Source organism: Lipomyces tetrasporus (genome assembly GCF_029532465.1).
Source record: "Lipomyces tetrasporus strain NRRL Y-64009 chromosome Unknown POJ06scaffold_6, whole genome shotgun sequence".
Taxonomy (NCBI): domain Eukaryota; kingdom Fungi; phylum Ascomycota; class Lipomycetes; order Lipomycetales; family Lipomycetaceae; genus Lipomyces; species Lipomyces tetrasporus.
The window spans coordinates 1,462,679-1,486,137 of NW_026611601.1; the positions used below are offsets into that span (position 1 = coordinate 1,462,679).

The 23,459-nt window shown below is 47.4% G+C and overlaps 6 protein-coding genes across 6 annotated transcripts; 3 read left to right on the top strand and 3 right to left on the bottom strand.

Annotated features, from left to right (window-relative positions):
* Positions 1-424: 424 nt before the first annotated feature.
* On the top strand, positions 425-2,767 carry POJ06DRAFT_198325 (uncharacterized protein; the record flags this gene model as incomplete). Its single annotated transcript, XM_056185101.1, has 2 exons — positions 425-572; positions 624-2,767. The coding sequence occupies 2 exons, from the start codon at positions 425-427 to the stop codon at positions 2,765-2,767; spliced, it is 2,292 nt and encodes a 763-aa protein (XP_056043559.1).
* A 552-nt stretch (positions 2,768-3,319) lies between these two features.
* POJ06DRAFT_276398 (uncharacterized protein) lies at positions 3,320-5,195 on the bottom strand. The gene is made up of 2 exons (XM_056189686.1): positions 4,605-5,195; positions 3,320-4,553 (listed from the first exon to the last, which is right to left on the bottom strand). Exons 1-2 carry the CDS (start codon positions 4,911-4,913, stop codon positions 3,546-3,548), a joined length of 1,317 nt encoding a protein of 438 aa, XP_056043560.1. The 5' UTR covers positions 4,914-5,195; the 3' UTR covers positions 3,320-3,545.
* A 1,646-nt stretch (positions 5,196-6,841) lies between these two features.
* Positions 6,842-8,101, bottom strand: POJ06DRAFT_124579 (uncharacterized protein). Its single transcript, XM_056184283.1, has 3 exons — positions 7,910-8,101; positions 7,598-7,692; positions 6,842-7,545 (listed from the first exon to the last, which is right to left on the bottom strand). The coding sequence occupies exons 1-3, from the start codon at positions 7,995-7,997 to the stop codon at positions 6,994-6,996; spliced, it is 735 nt and encodes a 244-aa protein (XP_056043561.1). The 5' UTR covers positions 7,998-8,101; the 3' UTR covers positions 6,842-6,993.
* An 8,421-nt stretch (positions 8,102-16,522) lies between these two features.
* On the top strand, positions 16,523-18,600 carry POJ06DRAFT_282113 (ribosome 60S biogenesis N-terminal-domain-containing protein; the record flags this gene model as incomplete). Its single annotated transcript, XM_056189997.1, has 3 exons — positions 16,523-18,020; positions 18,075-18,521; positions 18,578-18,600. The coding sequence occupies 3 exons, from the start codon at positions 16,523-16,525 to the stop codon at positions 18,598-18,600; spliced, it is 1,968 nt and encodes a 655-aa protein (XP_056043562.1).
* Positions 18,601-20,137: 1,537 nt separating this feature from the next.
* On the top strand, positions 20,138-21,454 carry POJ06DRAFT_198307 (uncharacterized protein; the record flags this gene model as incomplete). Its single annotated transcript, XM_056185099.1, has 3 exons — positions 20,138-20,851; positions 20,899-21,264; positions 21,320-21,454. 3 exons carry the CDS (start codon positions 20,138-20,140, stop codon positions 21,452-21,454), a joined length of 1,215 nt encoding a protein of 404 aa, XP_056043563.1.
* An 85-nt stretch (positions 21,455-21,539) lies between these two features.
* On the bottom strand, positions 21,540-23,303 carry POJ06DRAFT_255449 (uncharacterized protein). Its single transcript, XM_056187896.1, has one exon. The coding sequence runs from the start codon at positions 23,209-23,211 to the stop codon at positions 21,772-21,774; it is 1,440 nt and encodes a 479-aa protein (XP_056043564.1). The 5' UTR covers positions 23,212-23,303; the 3' UTR covers positions 21,540-21,771.
* Positions 23,304-23,459: the final 156 nt, after the last annotated feature.

The following is a 23,459-nucleotide window of genomic DNA, read 5'->3' on the forward strand; positions in this document are numbered from 1 at the left end:
AAGGATCTGGGTAAGCCTTTCCGTTTTTTACATGAGTTACGCGTGCAGAAGGTTTGAGAGGCGTGGGACCTCTGTCGCGTAGTTTGCTTCCCAAGCCCTCTCTGGATTGCAGAGTCGATGCGAAGTTTTCTGGCCAATGTATTCTGGCGGGTTGGTTGGATTAATCCATTGCTAATATTTTTCGGTCATAGTGCAAGCGTCGAGGTGGTGATTGATGTTCACTGGGTTGAGTAACCAGGCGGACGCAATTTGTCCGAAAGCTGCAGAATAGCCACGCAACAGCAATGGGTGACAAAAATCGGGATCAGATTTACAAAGCTACCTACTCAGGCGTATATACTCAGTGTCGGCATGTGGAACCTGATGAGGCTGACGGTGCAACTAGGTGCCTGTGTATGAGTTTATATGTCGCAATGTAGCAGTCATGCGTCGGCGTTCAGACGCGTGGATGAACGCGACACAAATCCTTAAAGTAGCAAATTTCGACAAGCCACAGCGGACTCGAATTCTGGAACGGGAGGTGCAGAAGGGGGTTCATGAAAAGATTCAGGGTGGTTATGGAAAATATCAAGGTGAGCAGTATTTAGTTGTCCGAAGTTTTTCAAAACTGACGTAGTGCCTAGGAACATGGGTGCCGCTAGAACGAGGCCGTGAGATTGCAGCGCAATATCGAGTGGAAGATATACTTCGGCCAGTGTTTGAATTCCGTCCAACATCGACTAGTCCTCCGCCAGCTCCAAAACACATCACCGCATCGTCTGTGCGTGGACGACTAAGAGGTGCCGGAATTCCTAGGCACGCAGTGTCATCCGCTGCAGTAACGTCAGCACACGGTAAGCGCACAGCGGCCGCCGCTGCCGGACGTGCGACAGCGATGGGCAGAACTCGCGGTCGAGTTAGGAATCGTTTTGTTCGAGGTGCTGTTTACGGTCGCGGAGTTCGAGATGATGATGAGGACGATGAGGACGAGAATGAGAAGGACGACGGCGAGGAGGATGAAGAGGTGGAAAGTGACCAAGACATGGCGGAAGGAGTGGAAGACGAGGACGAAGACGCGCAGATGGACGACATCGGCTCAGAGGATCGCGGCCTTGTGGCAGGGCGACATTACACTCACCGTCAGCAACAAATTTTGACAGATGACGAAAGTATTTCTGCCAACTCCGACTCATTATCTTCGCATAGCTCATCTCCTAGCGACAGCGGGTCAGACGAGACAGAAACTAACAGTGGTGACGAACTGAGGGTCAATGGTAGCGGTGCGCGTCGACGTAAGCGGAAGCTTCAAGAGGTTTTGGGACATAGCTCCACGCAAACTGGTATTTCTGCGGCACAGATTGAGTATTCGAATCGACTGTTGGACTACTTTCTGGTCCCGGACGATGAAATGATCCCCGATTTCCTCGTTCACTCGCCCGCGGATTTTGACGTCAACGCAGGAATTGATGACGAGGGCCATACAGCGTTCCATTGGGCTTGTGCGATCGGGCATGTTAAAATGATTGAAGCATTGCTTCGTGCCGGAGCTAATATAACGATTGTCAATAACCTTGGTCAGACCCCTCTAATCCGAGCAATCATGTTCACAAACAATTATGAGCGACGTACTTTTCCTAAAGTCGTCGACCTTTTGCAATCAACAATATTTCATTTTGATAGGTTCGGTCAGACTGTGCTACATCACATCGCCGCTATCACGACGTCCAAGTCGAAGCACTCGGCCGCGCGATATTACATCGAGATAGTCCTCGGGAAGTTAACCGAGACTCAAACCCCTGATACTTTAGCGCGGTTTTTGAACCAGCAAGATAGCAATGGAGATACGGCTTTGCACATTGCCGCACGAAATGGGTCTCGCAAGTGTGTCAAGGTATTCCTGGGATACGCCGCAAGCACAAAAGTCCCAAATAAGGAAGGACAAACAGCTCAGTCGTACATTTACGCGGCGAATAATGCCATCAATGCGCTCAAGTCGTCATCGTCCCCTGTGCAGTCCTTAGATCAGCATGGCCCGAATGGACATTTGCGAGTAGCAAGCTATGGTAGCACACGGCGGCAAAATGGGGTGGCGTCTGCCCCTATTATTGCCGGACAGAAACACATCGTCCCTCATCCTCACGTCTCCGAAGCTGCTATTCAAGCAACACAGAAGGTCATCCCTGCGATGGCCGATCATCTCGAAGCGCTCGCGAATGCTTATGACGCAGAATTAAAAGATAAGGAGGCAGATTTGGCTCAAGCTACGCAGCTGCTGGAACATATGCGGAAAGATATTCGCGTGTGCGAGGGGACAGTGCGGGAACTTCAGGCTGAATCAGGAGACGGTGATGGTGCAAAGATCGCTGAGCAGACCTCTGCGGCTGAGGAACGCGTCGCTGCGCGTGCGATGGAACTCCGCAAAGTTGTTGAAAGGACACAAAAACGAGATTTACTCAAGTTGGTGCGGGAAGAAGAAGTCAAACTCCTCAGTTCTGACGATGGTGGCGAAGGCGACAAACGGCATGGCAGCAAGTTCAACCATGTAGCGGCTGGAGATAGTAGCAATAATCGTTTGGGCCAGGATCTCGCAAAAGAACTGTATCTACTACAAGTTGAGCGGCGGAAGATGGTCGATGATATCGTGGAGCTGTGGGCAGCTGCCGGTGTAGGAGAAAAGATGAATGACTACCGAAGATTGATTTCGCTTTCGTGCAATGTGAAGGTTGAAGAAATTGACGACTTGCTGGATGGTATATCACAGGCTTTAAATAATGATGGCGGGGAGTGAGTGATGGATGTCATGGATATGATGTAAGCGTATAGTATATAAGACATAGGATCGGGATTTTGGGCGGAATGGTTTGTTTCAATTTATAGATATCTGTTTTGTATTGCGTTCGCTATGGTGTATATTGTTTATATTACTGGCCTGTCATATTCTAAAAGCAGTTGACTTGAACCCCTGAGCCTTTATAGTCTCACAGAAGCAGTGTGAATCTATGCTTTGTCCTTAGTCGGCAGTCGGATCACGGTGCTGCAATTTGTCAGTAGAATGGCCGGTAGCGTGACGAAGCAAGTTCTGGAAACAGTGTCGGGAAATGTTCTCAACGCAGTGGCATTGATCGGCGATCGCTCAAATGCCGGGCTGCTACATTGGTGTAGATGCGTGGATTAGTGAAATCGGCAATATCCAATTTGCTAGTACAGGTGCTGCCATTTTGTGCTGCACTGGGAGTGACTGGTAAACAAAAAATTCCTTCTGCCTCGACTGGCGAAAGTTGATAACAACTCAATTTGGCTGGCCCATTTGCATGTTTTTGGCTACATTCTGATGGTGATGCACAGATTGGCATTAGAGCTACAAGTATTAAGTAGGTACTGTAAGGTACATGCATGGTTCAGGTGTAATATAATCAGTTGTTACAGAATTATATGCTTCTCTACTTTGCAGCATCTCGTGCTTGCAGTACAAGCACATTTAGGGTGACGGGTAACCAGGAATGCATACAATTTCAAACAAATATTCCAAATCTACTTTAGAATCTAACTCTACCCTAAAGTGCCATCTACGAAGACGTGCCAGTTTCCTGCTTCACCTGCTGGAACGGTCGTTCAGTGCCAAACAATGCCTTTGCGTTCCCTTGTTCCAAAGCCGCGTCCTCCGCAGTATCAACCATCTCGGGGTTAGCCGACTGCCGCTCGAAACTCTTCATTGGCCGCAAGCCCCATCCCTCTAACAAATTCTTATCTTCATCCCAGCTAGTGCAATCTGTTGTCAGCATCTTGTCACCGGTGAAAATAGCATTAGCACCGGCCATGAAACACAAAGCCTGTTGCTCGTCTGACAGCGTGATTCTGCCAGCTGCTAGTCGCACTATGGACTTTGGCATGACTATACGCGCGGTCGCGATCGTCCTCAGGACAGACTTAAACTCGATAGGCTTGTTATCGCCCAGAGGAGTTCCAGGAATTGGCACAAGAGTGTTGATCGGCACGGATTCAGGATGGTTAGGTAGCGTAGAGAGGGTGTAAATCAAGCCAATGTGATCCTCCTTCTTCTCGCCCAATCCCAAGATACCTCCCGAGCACACGCTTATTCCTGCCTGGCTGACGTTCTCGATTGTGTTCAGACGCTCGTCGTAACTGCGGGTGGTGATGACTGACGGGTAGAATTCGCGGGACGTGTCGACGTTGTGATTATACGCGGTCAGCCCGGCATCCTTTAGTTCCTTTGCCTGTGCGTCGTCGAGCATACCGAGAGTCACGCACACTTCCATGCCCATACCACGGACTTCTTGGATCATTTCTTTGATGTCACGCAGGTTAGATTTTCTGCCCTTCATGTCTCGCCATGCTGCGCCCATGCAGAATCGAGTAGATCCGTTGTCACGGGCGATGCGAGCAGCCTTAAGCACGCTGCCCATCGTGACGAGCTTGGATGCCTTGAGGCCGGTATCGTATCGGGAAGATTGCGCGCAGTACGAGCAATCCTCTGTGCAACCGCCGGTCTTAATTGACAGAAGAGTGCATAGCTGGACCTGCGACGGATCATGGAATCTGCGATGAACGGTGCTCTGCCTGTTTGTTAGCATTCAAATATTCTTTTCGATAATGGCAGCTCATACCGCGTTGTAGACTAGGTCCATCAAAGGCGTGTCATATATCGCGGCAATCTCCTCACGAGTCCAGGTGTTTCTCGGTCCATGCGCAGACACCGCTTTCTCTAAAGTTGAACGAATGTCCCCATTCTCAGGAGTCCTGATGTCTACCGGTGGGCCTTGGGACGCGCGACTGACATGGTCTTCAGGAACAGCGACAGCAGCTGAACGACGAGGAACAGTCGCAACCAGAGCAGGAATAGGTTGCAAGACGCGAGGCCTATGAGCACGAAGGGCGAGTGACGCTGTTAACTTTGCTAATCGGGTCCCAGACATCGTTGATTGTTGCCGTATCGCGATTTGACAATTTGTAAGTTGACAAAGCGCTTCCCTGCAGTTGCTAAATTCCCTGCAATGGCTAAATCCACCTCAGAAATGGCCTGATATGAACCCAACTAAACAATGAGCTCGAAAGTCTAATAATGGTTGCTAATGACGACGAATTGAGAATCAGTAGGCACCGATTGATCAAGATAGAAGCTTGCACTTCCGCTTGTGCCCCGCTTGTCGAGACAGTCGAATTGGACTGGACCCCTGTGGCTTTGCACTAAAACCCGGCACGCAAGCCACACACCGCACAGGCGATCTCTACAAATTCAGCGATGCTCATAGGACTCCGAGGAAGGGCTAGGGTTCTGCTGAGGCTTAGCAGCCTTTTGTTGGGACTGGGGCAAGTTGTCGAACCAGTTGGGTCGGCTCACTAATTACATTATTTTACAATTCTCTCCGATTATCTGGCATAATATGGAGTTTCCTTTCAGTTTCTAACTCTCACGCGAAATTTTGGTATCTGGCGAGAGTGTACGTACCAATGGCTGGCCGGGTGTCTATCACTTGCGATCAAGTCCTGGCCGGTCACGATGGATCTAGTGTGATAAACGTAAATCCTTTCATTATGCGGATAAGCGTTCTCAATAATGGAATAGGAACATTCAGCTATACTCTATACCGACAGACAATAGCACAGTTACCTCCACGCGTGCAGATCCACTACGAACCAGGCATGACCATAGAGGCCAACCCTAAGCCAAGAGGAACCCCACCACCCCTGTGATCTGACCCAACCGCCCTTCCAAATAGTATGATCTGGTACGATGGACAGAATCAATCAGGTCGTAGGGACGTCACGGAACGCTACCGGGACTTGTAGGCAGTCATCGCCCCTTCCGGCCCGCCAGCTAAAGGTGCAGCTAAAGGTGAGGATCTCCCGTCGGTCAATCTCGCCGAGCATACGCGAGAAGCAAAACTGCCCGTCGCGTGGCTGGAAGATCGTATGTGTTCTTGAGCTACACTCTCACGCGAGGATGAACATGGCCACGTGCTCAAAGGTAGCCAACGATGGTCGGGAGGATTTATGGATATGTGAATATGAGGAGGTATGCCGACCGTGAAGTGCCGCGGACTGGCCTGGTTCACCAGTAGATCTCTCATGTGATAGAGTAACAGGAATTTAGTTGCTTTCTATTGCAGCAAACAAAAAGAATTCGATTTCGTTAACTTGGAGTACGCGGCCAGGGAAAGCAAGTAATAAGGGCTAGCTGGAGGGCCTGCTACGCTGATTCAAGTGGTCTAGTCAATAGTTTTGATTAACTCATAGCCCAACGCATCATCGCCATCCGCCGATACATCTACGACTTATCACAAGACGAATACACTAGATAAGAACTAATTCTACTGGTTCTCCTCGGCCAAGTTATATGATGGCACTAATAAACATGCAGCGTTAGCCGCAGTTGATGTATGTAAAAAGATATGGCTTTACATTAAATCGAGAAATTCATACATAACACGACGTTCTCAGTCACACGTTCAAATCTTGAGATAAATTAATTGAAATAAATCCCAATGCGGATGGACTACGCCAACCACCCGACTGCTATCATGCCATTTCTGGTACCTTTTGGCTGTCCCCGCAACTGCATATCCGGTATCACGTAACAATCCAAGGCAAAATAAATATGCCAATAAAAGTATAAAGTCCCTGCTGCACAAAAAGATACAAAAAGTACAACCAAAATCTATAAGTTCCATTTTCCCGCTTGAGCGCTGCATCTCACGTCATTGTGACTTTTCTGGCCACAATGGATCTGCCTGCCCAACGTAAAGCAAAAATCGATTCAAAGCAAGGTCCATTAGTGGAACACCATAAGAATAGAGAGGTAAAAAGTACAAAGATAGGTGTAAAACGAGGAAAGAAATTAAGTAAATACATTAATACAAAGTAGGTGATGAAAGAAGTAACCCCGATATATAGAAACATGATAAGGAAGATATCAAGATAGATACCAGCAATGAACAAACCCATAACCCAGAACTTACTGTGACTACAAGAATATTAAGCACATACAAGATGTAATCATGGCGCAGCACATAGCGCTGGTCGAACCTGGAATGCCAGTGGGATCTGATCATAGCATGAGTCGACTAAGCAGTCAGTGACTGCGTTGAAGTAAGCCGACGAGCAAACGCAGGCAAGGTCAGTCGGGTCGCATGCAACGGCGGCGAGCCTTGAGTAAAAGCAGGACTGACCACACTCGTTCATCCCATAGTCCTGCATCCGCTTGACAATGTGCCTGGCCTCAATTGGAGGAGGAGCATACGAAGTCGTGGACGCGGAAAACGTCGAGAACGCACCTGTTCCGAAGGACGAGCCTGATGACGAGAAGAACGATGACAAACGTGTGGATGAAAGAGATAAACGGGTGGATGAAAGAGATAACGACTGCGATCCGGAGAGCATTCCCGAGGACAGCTGGCGTTTCATATACTTCTCCAAAGTGTCGCGTCTGGCGATATGTGGGTTTGCGCCGGGCTGAATGTTGAATCGCACGCAGTCTGATGTGGCTAAGTTTTGCGCGAATAATAAATCCTGACTGGCGCATTGGGAGTGAAAGCATCCTGAAATGCCCTATCGACTTGTTAACAGTCTTCCAGCTTCTTTATCCGGTGAGAGTACATACAAGCTGATACACAGAATCCCGGCACAAGCACTCTAAATCATTTCTGTCGCACTCCGATATGATTTTCGTGTTATCTATGCAAGGTTTGTAGCATGCTAAATAAAACAATTGTTAGTCATCACAAAAAGTCCATCACATAATTTCAGCTGGTGGTAAAGCTATTGTGTTCGCTCCCAGAACAGATTCTCGCCAGAGGAAGAATTGGACGCGGGTACGAGTCACAACGTAGCGGCAGTTAGCAGGGCCACTGCACGCACGTTCGGCCACCGGAAGTACAAATCAGACAGGAAATCATCTAAAAGGCGAACATACGTGGAGCGTCTGAAAACTGAACAGCTTGTATGATAGAAACACCAAATATTAATGTGACTAGCACGACTCTACTTATTATTGAACGCATTATGCTGTGTGTCGAGGGAATTGGTCTTGAACCAAGGTGAAAAGCGAAATTAGATAACAAGCCCGAGACTTGAGCGGTCGTTAAATTATTGTAAAATAGCGGAATAAGACGCAATATAGTAGCGATCAAGAGCCGGCACAGGTCGACCGAGGCGGGGGGCTGGAACTAAACGAGTGACTGAGGGAGAGGGAAGCGGGCGGAGCAGGTGTTATATTATACTGCGAGACTCGGTGCCTGGATTCCCACTCGACACACAGAAGATCGAGCCGACAGTGGATGATGGAACGGGGCGCAGCGAAGAGCGGCTAGACGGGTTCTCAGGAGCAGTACGAGAACAACGATGAGCGCAAGTCGCGTGGGAAACGTGGCGAGAACAGTTGAGGGAGCGCGAGAAAAAGGAAGAGTGCGAGAGATGCGATGGACGAGGGCAGCCGGGCGTGAAAAGAAAACAGCGGGCGGCAGCACAGCTGCGTAGTTCCAGCTCAGGTTAGGGCTACTACCAGGCGCCTATGCTGTCACTCTGGCCAATCTGGGTGACTGCGTCGGCAAGAACCGCAGTGGAGCGGCGCGGTCACAACGGCGCACGTGTGAACTGTGAACAGAGCTGCAGCAAACTTCTGCGCCTCTTGTAAGTTCTGTGGTACGAGGAAACGCTTTGTATCTTGGTACCGCTCCAACTTGTGTACCCACCGGGCCCGCCTATTATTAGCCTTCGCCCACTCGTCCATCGTCAAACTGCTTGTGAGACCCTCACCGCAGCTAATATTATTCCGTCGATCGTATGACTGTCTATCACACTGAATTGAGGATCTCGTGGGCTCCTAGGACAACTGACCCCGCTGACTGGACTGCTATTGCTTCCTTAGTTACCACCCTTATGCACATTATGCAGCAGCGGGAGACAGATTCAACCTGTCGGAGCTTAGTGATTCTTAAGACAATTAGAAATGACACGGCGACGATCTATATGACGAGTTAACTACACTTGACCGTTATTGGAATGGGTTTTTTTCTTTTGCCCGAGTGACACCACTCATTTCTGAGCACAGCCCATCGTGCCATGCTGCCACTATTAACCGTCGCCTCTGTCGACCGTGATTAAGAATACAATCGATAATTCGCCAAGCCTCTATCAGTCAGATATTTAATACGTCATTATTATGACACGTTAAGACGTAAACATTCGGTCGACTTAGTCTCCGATGAAAGGAATGATATCTGACATCGGTTCTCCATTCTACTCTGAACGTCTAACTGGCATACAGTTTAATGAGCGCTACTAAATAGGTTGTGAATAGGAGTCTGGGATTTTCACAGTGGGAAACTTCAATTACGCGTCGGAGTTAAAATGCTCCGGCGGGCTTCGGAAAAAGGAAATATGATCGACACCTGAAACACTTCACGGCGCCAGCGCTCTATTCGCCCTCGACGCGGCACAGCTTTTCATAGATAAAAGGCGGCCCGCAGCCTTTGATAAACTGGTCAGATAACTGATAAAGAAGTTGACTGCCAGAATCGCTAGTCTGTTTTGCGCAAACCGCCCATGCTTAGCCTAGTTTGCCCATGCTTAGCCTCACAAGCTATATATATGACGTGACGGTCATATCGGTCATGCTACCTGTTGTTCCAATGACGATTTTGCGGTCTCGATGAGCAGCAATGAACAAGAAGCCAATATATTTGATAGTCTGTCCATGATGCGGCCGTTGCTGCGCATGACGCCTACGGTGCTCTGCTGATGAACATGAAAATCCAAAGGATATCAGTGTGTCCAAATATCATATTAGTTACCACTTATTTTGGTAGAGTATTTATCGTGTTACGGTACTAGAATAAAAACAAACCTTTACGATGCAAAGTTCGCAACTATTCCGCTTGCAATCTAGCACGCGTCTAATACGGAAGTAAGACTTGGGTTTGGCTAAGAGGTGCAGCTGGGGCTAGCCCGATCAAGACTTACCTGCTCGGAAATACACGACCCAGAACCTTCTTATGCAGATGCCGCCAGAGCTGGTGCAAGGGACAGGGCAAATTCGAAATTATGCAAACGCCTTCATTAGTGTGGATCACAGTCCATGGACGCATTTGGATCGATGGATGACGGCGAGATTGACGACTCCTAGACAGCATGCTGCGTTAGTGGTAATATCACATAAGTCCTAATGTGTACTGAGAACTTCTCTGATACAGGAAGGTATTTTATTCCCGCAACTGTGCCAGAGACGATAGCGAATCGGTCGCGGACGATTACAGAATCCGGGGATTGAGTTGCACCGCTGACCCGTTAAAAACTCACAAGCACATGCTCTCCGGTCCTAGCCGCTGGACTGGGCCAGGGCGGCATTTCTCAACTCAACGATGTAGTTAGCCCGTTCTGTTGGGTTTCTCGCCACATCATCAAAAACTAGGGATTCGTTGGTGCCGTGGAGGATGCTTTGAACTTTGGCCGCAAGATTAATAACATCAAGTTTCCTATTACACCGTCACTTGGAATCGGCAATTTTAACCTTAACCTACCGCCGCTGGCGAAACATCCACTGCTGGCATCATAGTGCTGGTTAAGTTACTTCGGATAATAGTGTGCCAATAGGGCCAGTTGTAAAGTCGTTTGCTCTTTTAATGACGATTAGCTTTATGAAATGGTGAGTTACTTCGAAGATGTGCAGCAAATTTCCCGTAGATTCTCGTAAGCCTAAGCAAAATACTGCGTCAGCCGCCCATGACTTCACTCGCGGACTCGCTCAAAAGTCGGGTAGCCGTCTCCTAAACTAAAGCTGGCCCGCGCATCTGCGTCTCTGTCGAGTCGACAGTGGCTGGAAAAGTTAGTTTTGTGAACTGTCCTCACACCGCCGGAGGATTATTTTTGCGGCAGCCGATAATCAATTTTACATATGTCAGCGACGGGATTCGTGTTGTTTAATTTCCTCTAGACACATCCGTCATGTCCGAGATTGATCGCAAAGTCGCGCCAGAATACAACTAAAAAGAAAAATATCTGCGTAAATGGAAATTATAGTTATACGCGCTGGGATACACCGGAGCCGTGTACTCGCACAGGGTTCAAGTTGTAGTTAAGTGCTGGACTTTCTTCTATGTCAGAGACTAATTAACGATAGCTTTATAGAAAGGATAAGATATATTACGATATATAATGCGTGCTGGTGACGCCGGTAATGATAGCATGCAGCAAAACCGGCGAGTCGAGGCATTATTATGAAAATGCAAGAGACGCGGCGCCGGCGGACCCTGATAGTCGGCTATTACTCTGCAGAGCCAGAAAATCTCCGCACTGTTAAAGCAGGATACCGTACTCTTCGGATTCACGTCGAAGAGCGGTACTGCCCGTACTGGGCAGCGGAGGGTGAAGCTGTCGCGCTCATCCCTGTTTTGAGTCTTCAGCTCACAGATGGTAGGCCCACCTCCTGTGAGCCATGCATGGCTACGTTTATTTGGTCGACCCCTCGTCCCCCTTTCGTGCGACGGACCCATTCGACAAACCGTCATCCTCCTGGCATTTGTAAGACAAAACACTTAGACAAGCCCAATTGAGATGTTTAGAATCCCACTTGTCTCCATTGTTTCCATTTTCGGAAGTGTCATGGGCGCCATGGCTAACCCTGATCGACGCACGCACGCTGCTTTGTTACGGTTCGACAACCAGACAGCCAAGCTCAATAATAGCTGGCTTTGTACGCACAACGACTGATGGCGTGCCGCGGACTGGAATGACACGCGTTGACGTCGCGCTTTTGTGGAGAATGCGTGCAGTATGTAAACACTAGCGACTTAGGTTGACGCGTCGCGTCAGAGCGCGGCTGTCGGCACAACCTTAACAAGCCAGACTTACCCTGGCCTGTCGCGCTGTCATGTCAATTCCTGCCTGCATCTGTTCTAGTGTGCACGCTTGACATTTGACACAGAGGAAATTGCACGCAAATTGTTCAAATTGCAATTAGCTGTTGCATGTGGCATACCTTGCTAGTTCTTGGCTGGTCTGAACCTTAACCTTCGTTGTTCAGAGACGAATTAGACATCTCATTCCAACGCCAGACCGGCAACAGCGGCGCGATGGGTCCCATTGTTTACAAACTCGTTAGGCACACATATCGTGAGGCACTTGTGATTTATACATTGCCGATAGTCTTGACAGAGCAGACGGACAGGCGCAAGAGTCAGGCGGCACATTCCGAGTAAAATGAACTCTCGCTGGCGGTGTACATTACACAAAATATCCAAACATTTCTCCGCAGATAGATTTCAATGTTCTCGTAATTTTTACAATTTACATTATATTCCGATACGTCTGCGAGAAATGTCGTTTGTTCTCGAGCAGTTTCACACAACTCTCTGGCTGAGATGGGTTCACCTGATTGGTTGCGAATAGGGCTTGTAGGGAAAGTGGCAGGGGCAACAGTGTAATTTCGCGCCTGCGTGTGTTAGCCGAATTTATCAAAATTGCCGACGGATTGCCAGCAGCACGCCTCCTTGTTTCTTAACTTTCCGATTCGCGTTTTTGAACAGTTAGTTTCCACCAATTTAACCCCGGCGGCTGGGGTCACCGAAAAGCTCGCACGGCTGAAAGATTAATACTGGCAAAACTGTGGCGATTCAGAAATGGCAAGATTGGACCGGGACGACACTACTTATAAAATATTCATCACAGCAACAATTGCATTCGGTACTGTGCAGAAAATGCAAAAACAGAGAGAATAAATTCTTGGGATCTGCGGCTCTTTCCAAAGAAGGCTAGTTCATCTTCGCTTTCGCGTCGGAAACGAGACGAAAGCTAGCGACGCCACCGAAGTCACGTTAGACAGGAGTTGGGTGACATCTTTGCCCCGATGCTGAAATGCAGAAATATTGGTCAATAATAACGTGGGCAAGGCATAGTAATATATCAAATGGTCTAGCGATCTACAACACGCACTCTGATCTGCAGCGCAAACTAGTCAGAAAGATTGTGAATATGTGCAGGTGCATCGGTCCGGGAGCCTCAGACATGAGCGCTCTGATCGTCGCAGAGACGTGCTGCAGAGCACATCGTGTACCGGCGGCTCTCAAGGCTCTTCGATATTGTGATGACTAGAAAGATCGCCTTTAGGGTATTTAGCCAGGCACACGGGTCATAGTAACAACGACGGGCGATCGTGGAGATCGGATCGACGGCGCTGCGAGCGTGATCACGGATTCGCCTCTCGATAGGTTTGAGCTGACAACGTTTCGAACTCGGATCTTGAACATGTTGTTACATACCTCTATCTTGAACACGTTGTTACATACCTCTAATATGTACACTAGTTGCCGGATCTGTAGATGGCTCTGCTTATGTAGACTGTTACGGATGATCATTAATAACCTTGGGGTGTAGCTCCGGCTTTCTCTCAAATGCCCGACGAAGTGCCTAGTTTGCATGCGTATTGTCCGAATGATGGCCAGTTTAGCCCTCGAACAGTTTAAGTAATGCTACAGAGTTGTAGAACACCGTGACGGGCTTCACAGGTGACGACCAACTTAGTGATTGAGTTTTTTGGTGCCAGGTCCCGGGACACCCTGCCGAGAGTTTCTCGAGAGCGAGTCTTGTAATAATTTGCTCTTCTCTGAATGCTTGTCATCCGAGACGTATATTAATATTGTCGCTCTGCATCCTTCAGAGGTCGAACTAATAAACTTTCAAATCTGGAAAGCAACCACTCTGAAGAGAAAAAGCGCATAAAATAATCAGAAGAGGAGTTTTTTTGGCTCCGCGAGAGACCGTTAATTGGTTCGGATTTACAGTGGCGGAAGCGACAGCCGCAGCTACTCCTCCGTCGTGCGAGTACGATGACGTCAACGGTGACGAATGGTTAAACCGACTTGTTGGATCTCAGCTTTGCAAGTCGTTGCACATGGCGCAAGTAGCTTTTAATTTTGGTTCACAAGTGCAGAGGATAGAAGATCTTCGTGTTGGTAGCAAGCTAGACCTACCGGCCAGACATGGGTCGTCCGGCGAGAGGGTTGATAAATGTGGAGGTCGCCCCGCCCGCTGAGATTCGTAGGTACGGTAGTCCGCCAGCCGGCGATGTATGGGATACGGTACTATCTTTCGTAGCCGACTTGGTCCGTCATAGTCGCGTGTCGTCGATATTGAATTTTTAGAAAATTTTCGTTTGGTAGGCGAGTTCGAGTTAGCTTCGAGTTAGGGCGGCGACGGCTGTTATCGCATCTTGCACGAAGTGTTTTCTCCAGATAATTTGTGGATACGAGCATATGATCCGAGTTTTAGTGAGTAGCGACTATTAATAATCTGAGAGGCTACACATTGCAGTAGATCTGACGTCATATACGGTCGATGGAGTGGTGTTCGGCGCCGAGCCTTCATGCCCAAGAATAACTGAAAGAGTCGCCTTCCAAATATAATCTTTCGGATGCTATAGCAGAACCATGAAATGTCATCTACGCGGGACGAGAGTGACAGCATCTGGGTTGGCGGAATCATCGGCAGACAGATAGTGGCTAAATTTAAACAAGTCGTCTGTCATCAAACATCATCGTGCCGTGGCCATCGGCGACTGGCGGCGAGCTCTTGCTGTCCTTTGCTGGCGCTGCCCCAACCCCACCCCGCCAGCCATCGCATCGCCACATCCTTAGCCGTATCCGTCTGCGCCGTGCTATTGTCTTGACGTCACTATTTGACGTTGCGCGTCCGAACGTCGGATACTGACATAACGCGATGCGCTGTGAAGTCATCATTTTACTCTGGGACCGATTGCCCAGGTTTAGCTTCACGGGAAGCTCTGATTCTGCGGTTTGATCGCACTGCCCAAGTTGGTTTCTCTAACCGGCATAGTTAGGCACCCTCCTCTTGTACCGCTAGATATCCGACTTCGCTTTAGAAAGGACATCTCCGTTGGGGCGGCAGTTCCACGCCAGCCAGAGTTGATGTGACCATGTGCACCTGCAGTCTCAGACTTACATTGCTGCAGTGACTGCATCAATAGGCTAAGCTTATCGCAAGTAAGCGCCGCCCTCGTGACCATGCGGCTACTCCGCAAACACCGATCTAAATATAATCGCGCGAACATTTACCCGCTTGGTCAGTCAAAAATAGGACCCTGGCATACAGCTGCCTCTAAATTAGGGTACGATATCTTTTGCGAGCTGTTCACTGGTGTCTACCCGCGTCGGCTGGCCGGTAAACAACAGTTTGTGGCGCCAGTGTGTGCCGTGCGTACACGCCAAAGTACTAGTTTCCTCCGGCCGTCCATATCAAATTCTCAAATATCTGTAACAATATGTGTTGGGCCACCTCGCCTTCGATTTCACACGGGATTCCATCATGACATTCAATGACAAAATGCTACACTGCTACTTATCTAATATCTGCAGTTATCTACAGTTGGCTATGCAGTTGCATTGATTCGGAAAGGAAACGGTTGCTTCCTAAGCTGAAAACAATAGTAGATCGATACAAACAGAACGTCACGTCATCTCTAAACGTATCTATGTTGCTATAGGATCTCACTACTCTCTCACTTTGGCAAACCGCAAGTGCGCCACTTGACTTTATATCATTGAGCACCTGTCGCGTCTTTCTACGGATGGCCACCTGGGAAATCGAACCATCATGTTGTTAGGGTAGATATATATACAAGTCATATTCTAAAGTTAAGCTGCAGGCATCAGAATGTTCCCACTAACGAGCTATTTGTCAGTCTTTTGTATTCAAATTGCCGTAAAGCCCGTAAGTATCCGTTCCAGTCTGAGCTCACTCGAGGGTAGGCAAGACTTCGACCAGAAATTAGCTGTTCACGACCGTAGCCTCTGTAATAGTACGGAGAGTGGTGTCTAAAATTTCCTCAGCGTTCCCGCCTTACACATGGTGAATGTAATTATAAATGCAATGAACAATGGACATTTCAAAGAACTTCTGTAACAGATTAATGTTAATGTCATGTCGTATCAGCTCAGACATAGCGGCGGACTGCGAGGTCTACTTGTGTCACTAAGGTCATCAACTTAACGATCAAGCACATAATAATATGTGCCACAAGATATTTTACTCTATGATACTGCCACGTGACATGTGCGGCTCAATTTGGCTTCCAAAGTTTTCAACCTCCAATTCTACGGATCATAGCAATGGACATCGCGCCGAGCTCGATATGCTAGTATCCGGACGCAATACCTAGAGAAGTTTGTGGATAAAGTATCATGACGGGGAAACGTTCCCGCAGTGGCAGGAGCAATGCTGTCAATGATAACGACAAGATCCTCGATCCGGCCTTTGCTACTTTGGACACCATTTTGGGCCCTCCCGACGAATTTCCGCAGCATCCTGAAGATGAACTTCCTAATATGGGTCTGCTTTTGACGAATCTAGAAGGCGGCTTGTCGGATCAGCTTGTGGCAGCATGGGCCACTCTAGGACAGGTAACGTTATTTATCTGGGGCTTATGGAATTTTTATGTTTAATTCTCGAACAGACTTCAGTCACAAGTTCATCATTTATTGACGCGAGCGTTCGACTAAAGAAGCTACTTATTTTAATGTCGTGGGGACGAATATTTAAGGCTCAAGGATCGCATATAATTGGCCTGATTCTCGACGATCATCTCAAACTAATATATCGCGCTCTCTACACTCAGCGGCCATCTTCAGTCATTCCGACTCTTCAACTGTTACAAGAAATCGTTGGTTTTGAGAGAGGATTATTGGCAGATGACACATATTTTGCATTTGATTTCTCACTTGCAGTCCTACCGAAGCTGCTCGTTCCGCTAAAGCAACCTAGTCATTTATCCGCGCATTCCCCTGGTGCCGGGTACAGTGCCAAGAAAGGAAAGTCAACACAGAAGAGTACTCGTTATTACATGATTGAGCTCCTTATGACATTTTGGAAGAATTGCTCGTCCAACGCCCGTGCCGATTTCCTTGCTCATAGAAAGCTGATTGTGCCATGGCTTAAGAGCGTGGCGTCTGATGATCCTGAGCAATTAGCGGATTTGTTGCATACGCTTTATGTCCAGGCGATGGATACGACTCTTCCAAAGTCTACTAAGACCTCTTTTTTCACGGAGTGGGTACTTGGACGCATTTTGCATATTTGCAAAGTCATTCAATCTCTGCCACAATCTCTGCCAATAAGTCATGGGCCCAGACTAAGCGTCACATACGACATGATCATAAATATATGTACACGAACAGAATGTGGTGTGAGGTTTGAAGATAAAGGATGGTATTTACCTGGAGCACTTGACAACAACGAAAAGAGGAAGTCTCATAGAGTTCATAACCGGGTATTGCTTGAATTCTCTAAGATGCTAAACCCCAGTGACAGAAATCAAGAACAATTGCTCATGGAAATTTTCAGGTCTTGTCCGGAAATCGTCGCGGCATACACTTCTTCTAATAGTTTACGGATTGTGTCTAAACCGACGGCTGGATTTTTGAAGTGGTTCACACTATGTTCAAAAGTCATAGCGTTGCCCGTCCCAGAGATGCTGATTGACAGTAGTCAAGTATTTGAGTTCCCGCCTGCAGTGGACATTGTTGTTGAGAACATCCTGCCGTCTCCATTGACGCGATCGATACTCGAAAGCGGGATGCAAAGTCAGAGTCAACTTATCCGCAACTTCCTCTTGAATCTACAAGTGCAAGCGTTGTTGAAACTAGAGAAAGTCGTTACCGTGTACGATAGCCACGGCTGGATATCAGACAAGTCAGCACTTCTAGAAGAGATATATCGACGCCTTCCAGATATCACAACGGTGGCTTCCATGGCGACCTTGAACACGGCATATGATTTCACGTTACTTGTTTCAAAATGGTTGCGGTTGTACGTAGCAACGTTTCCAGATATTTCCGCGACAGCCAAGGTCGACTTATCTGCTCGGATGATGGACATCATTCTACATGTTGTACCAAGTGATATGTCCGTTGAGACTTCCATTTATCTCAACAACATGGCATTAGTATTGGAAATGAGGAATCTACTCTTCGTGCAGAGCATTGTACCCGTACCAGCAAAATTTTGGAACAAGCCAGGTTCGTTGCAACGTTGCCCGAAAAGAGTAGTCTTCCTAATTTTGCTCTTGACAGATTACCGGCAATACTCTTTACTAACATATCTTATGATGTTCGCCACTGCTGTGCGTGACCGTGAAATATTCGCGGAGATTACTGGAGTGCTTGAAAAGATTACGTCCTCGACATATTTATTTCAGAGAGACTTTCCAATATCGCCAATCCATATTCTTATTGAGTCGCTGAAGGCGATCATGTTTAAATCCAGTCAGCAGGACAGTCAGACGATATGGTATCTCATTAACGAAGCTGTCGCTCGATGCTTGCGTTCACCTTTTAAATATATTGATCAAGTGAAGCTGTTCTCTAGAGAATGTTCCCAGTACCCGTCATTCAGCCCGTTTTTAGCTGCGCTTATCGAACAGTGGGAGTATCTTGTGAAGTCCAATAATCAGCAAATTAATGGCACTGAATTCGTGCTGCGCGCGATCTTGAGGATTGTCGTAGATTTCTGTCTATCAGGTGAGGACTTCCAGATCTCAAAAGCTCTTTTGTTGAATCTCGTTATGAAAGAAAAGCCGGTAGAGGATACGGACTATGAAAATGAGATACAAACGTATTGCGGTCTACCTGACCTTGTCATGGCGGCTACAGTCGCCGATTATGGAGTACCGAGATCTGATGGGAGGATATTGGCTTTCGAGTCACTGTGTTTCATACTCCCAACTGTGGGCAGCCGACCTCAGAAAGATGCTAGCCAGATAGAGTCAATGATTTCCCAGCTCACTGACATCGGGTACTCAGAATTATTCAGGCTTTACCGTGCCGCAGAGTATAGCGTGTTGCAGAGGGACGATTTACCGCTGGTTTGCAGACTGGCACAGCTACTTGCAAACCGACTCAGTTGGGACTTAAGAAAGGCTGCTATGAAGTATATTCGAAGAAAAGATTGTTGGCAGCATTTGCTGTGGATGCCCAGCGACGACAGTCCTTCAAAACTTATGTTCACGAAGTCATTCTTTGCATTCGTGAATCTTGTGATGGATAAAAAGACGCCGACCGAGGAGGAATTGGGATTCGTGTATGACTATGTCCTTGAGATGATCCCAACGGCAAGAAAATCGAGTCAAGTAAGATACCCCAGCACTTTGAATGCACATTTACTGAATTTTCTAATGCAGCTGCAGATTATGGAGCATTTCATTCCAGGATTGGCATTACTGGACCGTGACGCTCTTCTCAGCATCCTATCAAATAATGTGAAATACAGGAAGCCAAAAATTGCAGCCCGAATCTGCAGTGAAGTTATCTCTGTACTTCAGACGCACTTTCCCTCCGTTCTAGGTGAGCTTCAGAATGTCGACGAGTTAGTGGAACTTGCATTTATCAGTTCTGATAAAAAACTTGCATTGGAAGTGCGAAAGCTATTACCATCTAAGGGTGAGATTACGTTCGCCTTCGATATTCAGCTGTTGGGTAAAGTTTTGATCTCCAAGCAAAAAGATCTGTACGATTTGGCAGCGCAGGTGATAACTGTCTCGAATGACGCCTTCTCTTATGTCATCGAGAACTATGCCGACACGGTCATAACATTAGATCGGGATAGTCTGTTTGTGTTTGCTTGGGCCATTGCAGAACATATGTTTGAAAATGATGATAAATCGGCAATCTATGTCCGGAGAACTGGCATTGTGCAAATTCCCTTGACAGCAGCGAAAATTTTGCTGGAGTGTGTTACCCACGCTGAAGTTTCTCGAGTCGAGCAGGATGTTGCGTTCTTCAAGAAAGTTGTACTGGTTCTTTCTACGGAGGAAGATTACGCACTATTCTATGACCACGTCGCCAAGAAGTCCAGCAGAACCATTTCGGAACTGAGAATCGCGTACACTCATGCCATGTATCGTCATAACGCACTAACAGAGCACATCAGGGCCGATGCTAATCAGTACATGAAGTCTGTAGTGGCTCGGATCACTCGATACTTATCCGAGTCCGAATTGCTTTCTGCAGCGCAGTTGGCAATAATGGTTTCTGCTGCAAACTTTCTTGCTGAATTTCCAAGTGCATTTTCATTCGGGAAGTACGTCAATCCACCGATTGAGGCAGCAATTGGTCGGTGGATAAGCAAGTATGAAGTGATGCAGTTTGCTTTCAGTTTGATGCTTACGGAGAGTGATGACTTGGAGTATGCCAAATTCCTTCAGATGATTGTTGAAAACGGTGAGACCTGTTTAAAAGACTATCCAAATACAGTATCAGGTCCAATCAATATCCAACATGCGTGTATGATCCACTACCTATACTTTTTGAATCCAACAGCGCATGTCGATTCCTTCGTGGCAACTCGATTGATGATGCTTTATTCTGGAACATGCGGCCCATCGGATCGGTTGCTGTTACAAGTCTTCCATAGGATGGATGCACACGTGAGTCTCAACTCCGCGGTTAAGATCGCGCTATATACGTTTGTCAATGAACCAAACTCGATGCGAGTGAGTTTATGCAAGAAGGCGGGGGAAGGTTTGGAGATTCTGCTATCAGGAAAGACTTTCGGCAGTAGTATTAAACATATGCCTGTTGATATTTTTGATTATGCGCCTGCAGTTGGGAGGTCGACATCTGCGTATATGGAATACTGCGAGACTAAGAGGTTTTCTAGTAATCCATATGCCGTGTATGATCCATTATTTATGCTACCAGCCATTATGGACATGATATCGCGGAAGCTGGTGGATATCAAGATCTTGACGGAGAGTCACTGCATTGGATACGTGATTATGTGCTTGGGATGTGGCGGATCTGTATATGCGATGGCCCGAAGAACACTGGTTCAGTTGATTGCGCTATATGAGGTATTATTGGACACTTATTGTCTTGGGGTAGTTGCTGACATAAATAGGATACTCGGTATAAGGAACGCGATATGATTCGTCTCCTCCTGTACAATTTGCATTATATTACTGAAGATTTCGGAGTGTCGCAATCATCCGAATTAGGCGATGATGTCACAGTGAAGCACATTCCGCGGATAGTTGCTATGGCGTTTGCGAACTTGATTCCGGTATTCGCCAATCCTGGTCACTTTCTTTATGAAGCAGCCATAAGATATATGACACAGACACCGGTGGTGAAAATCCATGAATCGATGCAGCGAGTGGACATTCCATTATACCGGCAGCTACTTCCATCAGGTAACGTGGACTTATATGCCAGAGAGACTAATTGGATACTAAATGTGCTGATAATGGCTCTGAAAGCAAAAGAGGTGTGTACATATTGGCTGTCGCCATGTCTTAGGCCTTAGATCTAACATGCAATAGGATGTTACTGTTTACGAGAGAAGCTTCGTGTTTGAGGTCGTTCAGACCGTGGAAAGTAATGCATATGTTGCTGACTCAACGAAGAAGTTAGTTAAAGAATTGCTAGATCAGGCTCGTGATATTCTGGCAGTATAATGTAGAGTGGAATTAACAATACTGTATTATGGGTCAAATGAGTACAAACCAATAGTTATTATCCAAGCGCAATATATTCACGCCATTACCATCAAGCCAGCCCCGGAGAACATGAAGAAAACCCAAATATGCATATCACCAAATTCCCTAAACCCCCAAAATCGGTATGAGCTCAATTCGTACAAGCAAAGACATTGCCCCTCTTCGTACAGATCGTCCAGATGGGGCTTAGTCATGACTCTTCCTTGTTCCCGCGGACGCACCATATTTCGTCTTACGCCGCGAAACGTAAATTAGAATCGATCTCAGATGGCTACTTAATTCTCTAGTTCACTTTCGCCGTAGCCATGTCCACCATTATCATTCCCCTGGTAAATATCACTCCTCGGTCTAACACTACTGTCATACATAGTAGGCTCTTTTCTCCGGTGTGTTATAGGTGTAGTCGATCGGGGAGACTGGAATGATCCTCCTTGTCCAGACGGTGGTGATGTGAACGACATCAATTGGGAATGGTACGGTGTTGCACAACTACCAGATGAACCGCTCACGCGTGAGTGCCAATCTCCATGGGATTGTGAAGAATGTGGCGTAAGCAAAGGATGAAAATATAAAGAGATGTCTGTCATACTAAGACTATGTACTGTTTGCTGTGCAGCGACTGGTCCATGATTTGACGTCACCGATTCGCCAACTAATGCGTTAAGCAATTGCGGTTCATGCTCCGAGTCCATAGAATGATCGTCAGGAATAGTGGACGGACTTAAAATTGCCGCCTCTGTGGATTCGCTGTCGGCTGATGAAGTTGTATGCGCAAGATCTGCGACTAATAGTTTAGAGCCCATACTAGTTGGCGGCAGACACTCTTCAATCTCGTCGCAGTTTTCTTCAAGAACAGTTGCATCAGAACTAGGATCATTATTTTGCGTGCTATGGAGTGGACAACTTGAGGATTGTCGCTTATGCGACACAGGCAAGAATGACTGAGAATTAGAGACACTGGGAGCAGAGATATAGCCTGGGGCCACGTGATCCTGATCAACCGGCGGTATTAGCGACTGCGGGACAAGTGCTGGCGGTGGCATAGTTGTTGGAACTCCGTCATTCCAGAAATACGTGGCTCCTCGTAATATAGTCGCTGGTCCCATCTCAAAATCGTAGAAATAGTAGCTCTCTGGCGATGCTTGCAAGCGAGATTCATAAAGCGTACGACGATGTGCGGTAGATGTAGCCCATCGAATCGCAGGTGGTTCTTGCTTTTCTGCCGATGGAATGGAGGACGAAGAGATTGGAGAAGCCCGTACGGGATTGACGACCACTGGAGGGAGCCATGTTATTCGCGTCTCTTCCGCGACACCCATAGATTTTGTTCGTGATAATGCTGCATTCGCTGACACTGAAGACTGAAATTTCTTAGTGACTGGCGGCTTTAACTGCGGTGACGACAAGGATTTGCCCGAGAGCAGACTATTTCGTTTGCGCGTGGTTGATCTATTAGGCGACAGAGGTTGCAGAGGAGATCGAGACGGAAGCTCATTAAGCAGGCTAATATAATTCATATTTCTCGCCCAAGATAAGAACACCTCGTGATACTGTGAGTCTCCAGACTGCTTTAGCTTTCGAGCGAGATCTCGGTGTCTCTTTGTTGCGAAGTGTTGCCCAGCGCGGGTGATCGATCGCAGTCTGCCTGAACTACAGTTCGGAATAGGACATTCGTCGGGGAAAAGGAGCCTTTCTCCAGTCCTTATTGGCGGCATAATTCTGGGCTATATTCGGCACAGATGAAAATGAGCGATATTTGTGAATTAAATTAAAAGAACGAAGAGGTGTGAGCTGCAGTTAGCGCAAGTGCAAGGGTGCGTATGCATGTTCGACGCAACTCAACGCGTCGTGTTTGTTGTGCTACCAACTTCCCCGGGTAACCACGACGGAACCGCAAGAAAACAGCGCGTACGGTTGAGAAATCTCTCGGATTGCTAAAACACAGTTTCAATCACTACATATA

Bases quoted from the DNA above. Each gene is read 5' to 3' on its own strand.
- POJ06DRAFT_255449 (XM_056187896.1), bottom strand. From the start codon at position 23,211: ATGCCGCCAATAAGGACTGGAGAAAGGCTCCTTTTCCCCGACGAATGT.
- POJ06DRAFT_124579 (XM_056184283.1), bottom strand. From the start codon at position 7,997: ATGCGTTCAATAATAAGTAGAGTCGTGCTAGTCACATTAATATTTGGT. The intron at 7,693-7,909 runs GTATGTTCGCCT...TGTTTTATTTAG, and splicing joins TCAGTTTTCAGACGCTCCAC to CATGCTACAAACCTTGCATA. The intron at 7,546-7,597 runs GTATGTACTCTC...ACAAGTCGATAG, and splicing joins GGGATTCTGTGTATCAGCTT to GGCATTTCAGGATGCTTTCA.
- POJ06DRAFT_276398 (XM_056189686.1), bottom strand. From the start codon at position 4,913: ATGTCTGGGACCCGATTAGCAAAGTTAACAGCGTCACTCGCCCTTCGT. The intron at 4,554-4,604 runs GTATGAGCTGCC...ACAAACAGGCAG, and splicing joins TGGACCTAGTCTACAACGCG to AGCACCGTTCATCGCAGATT.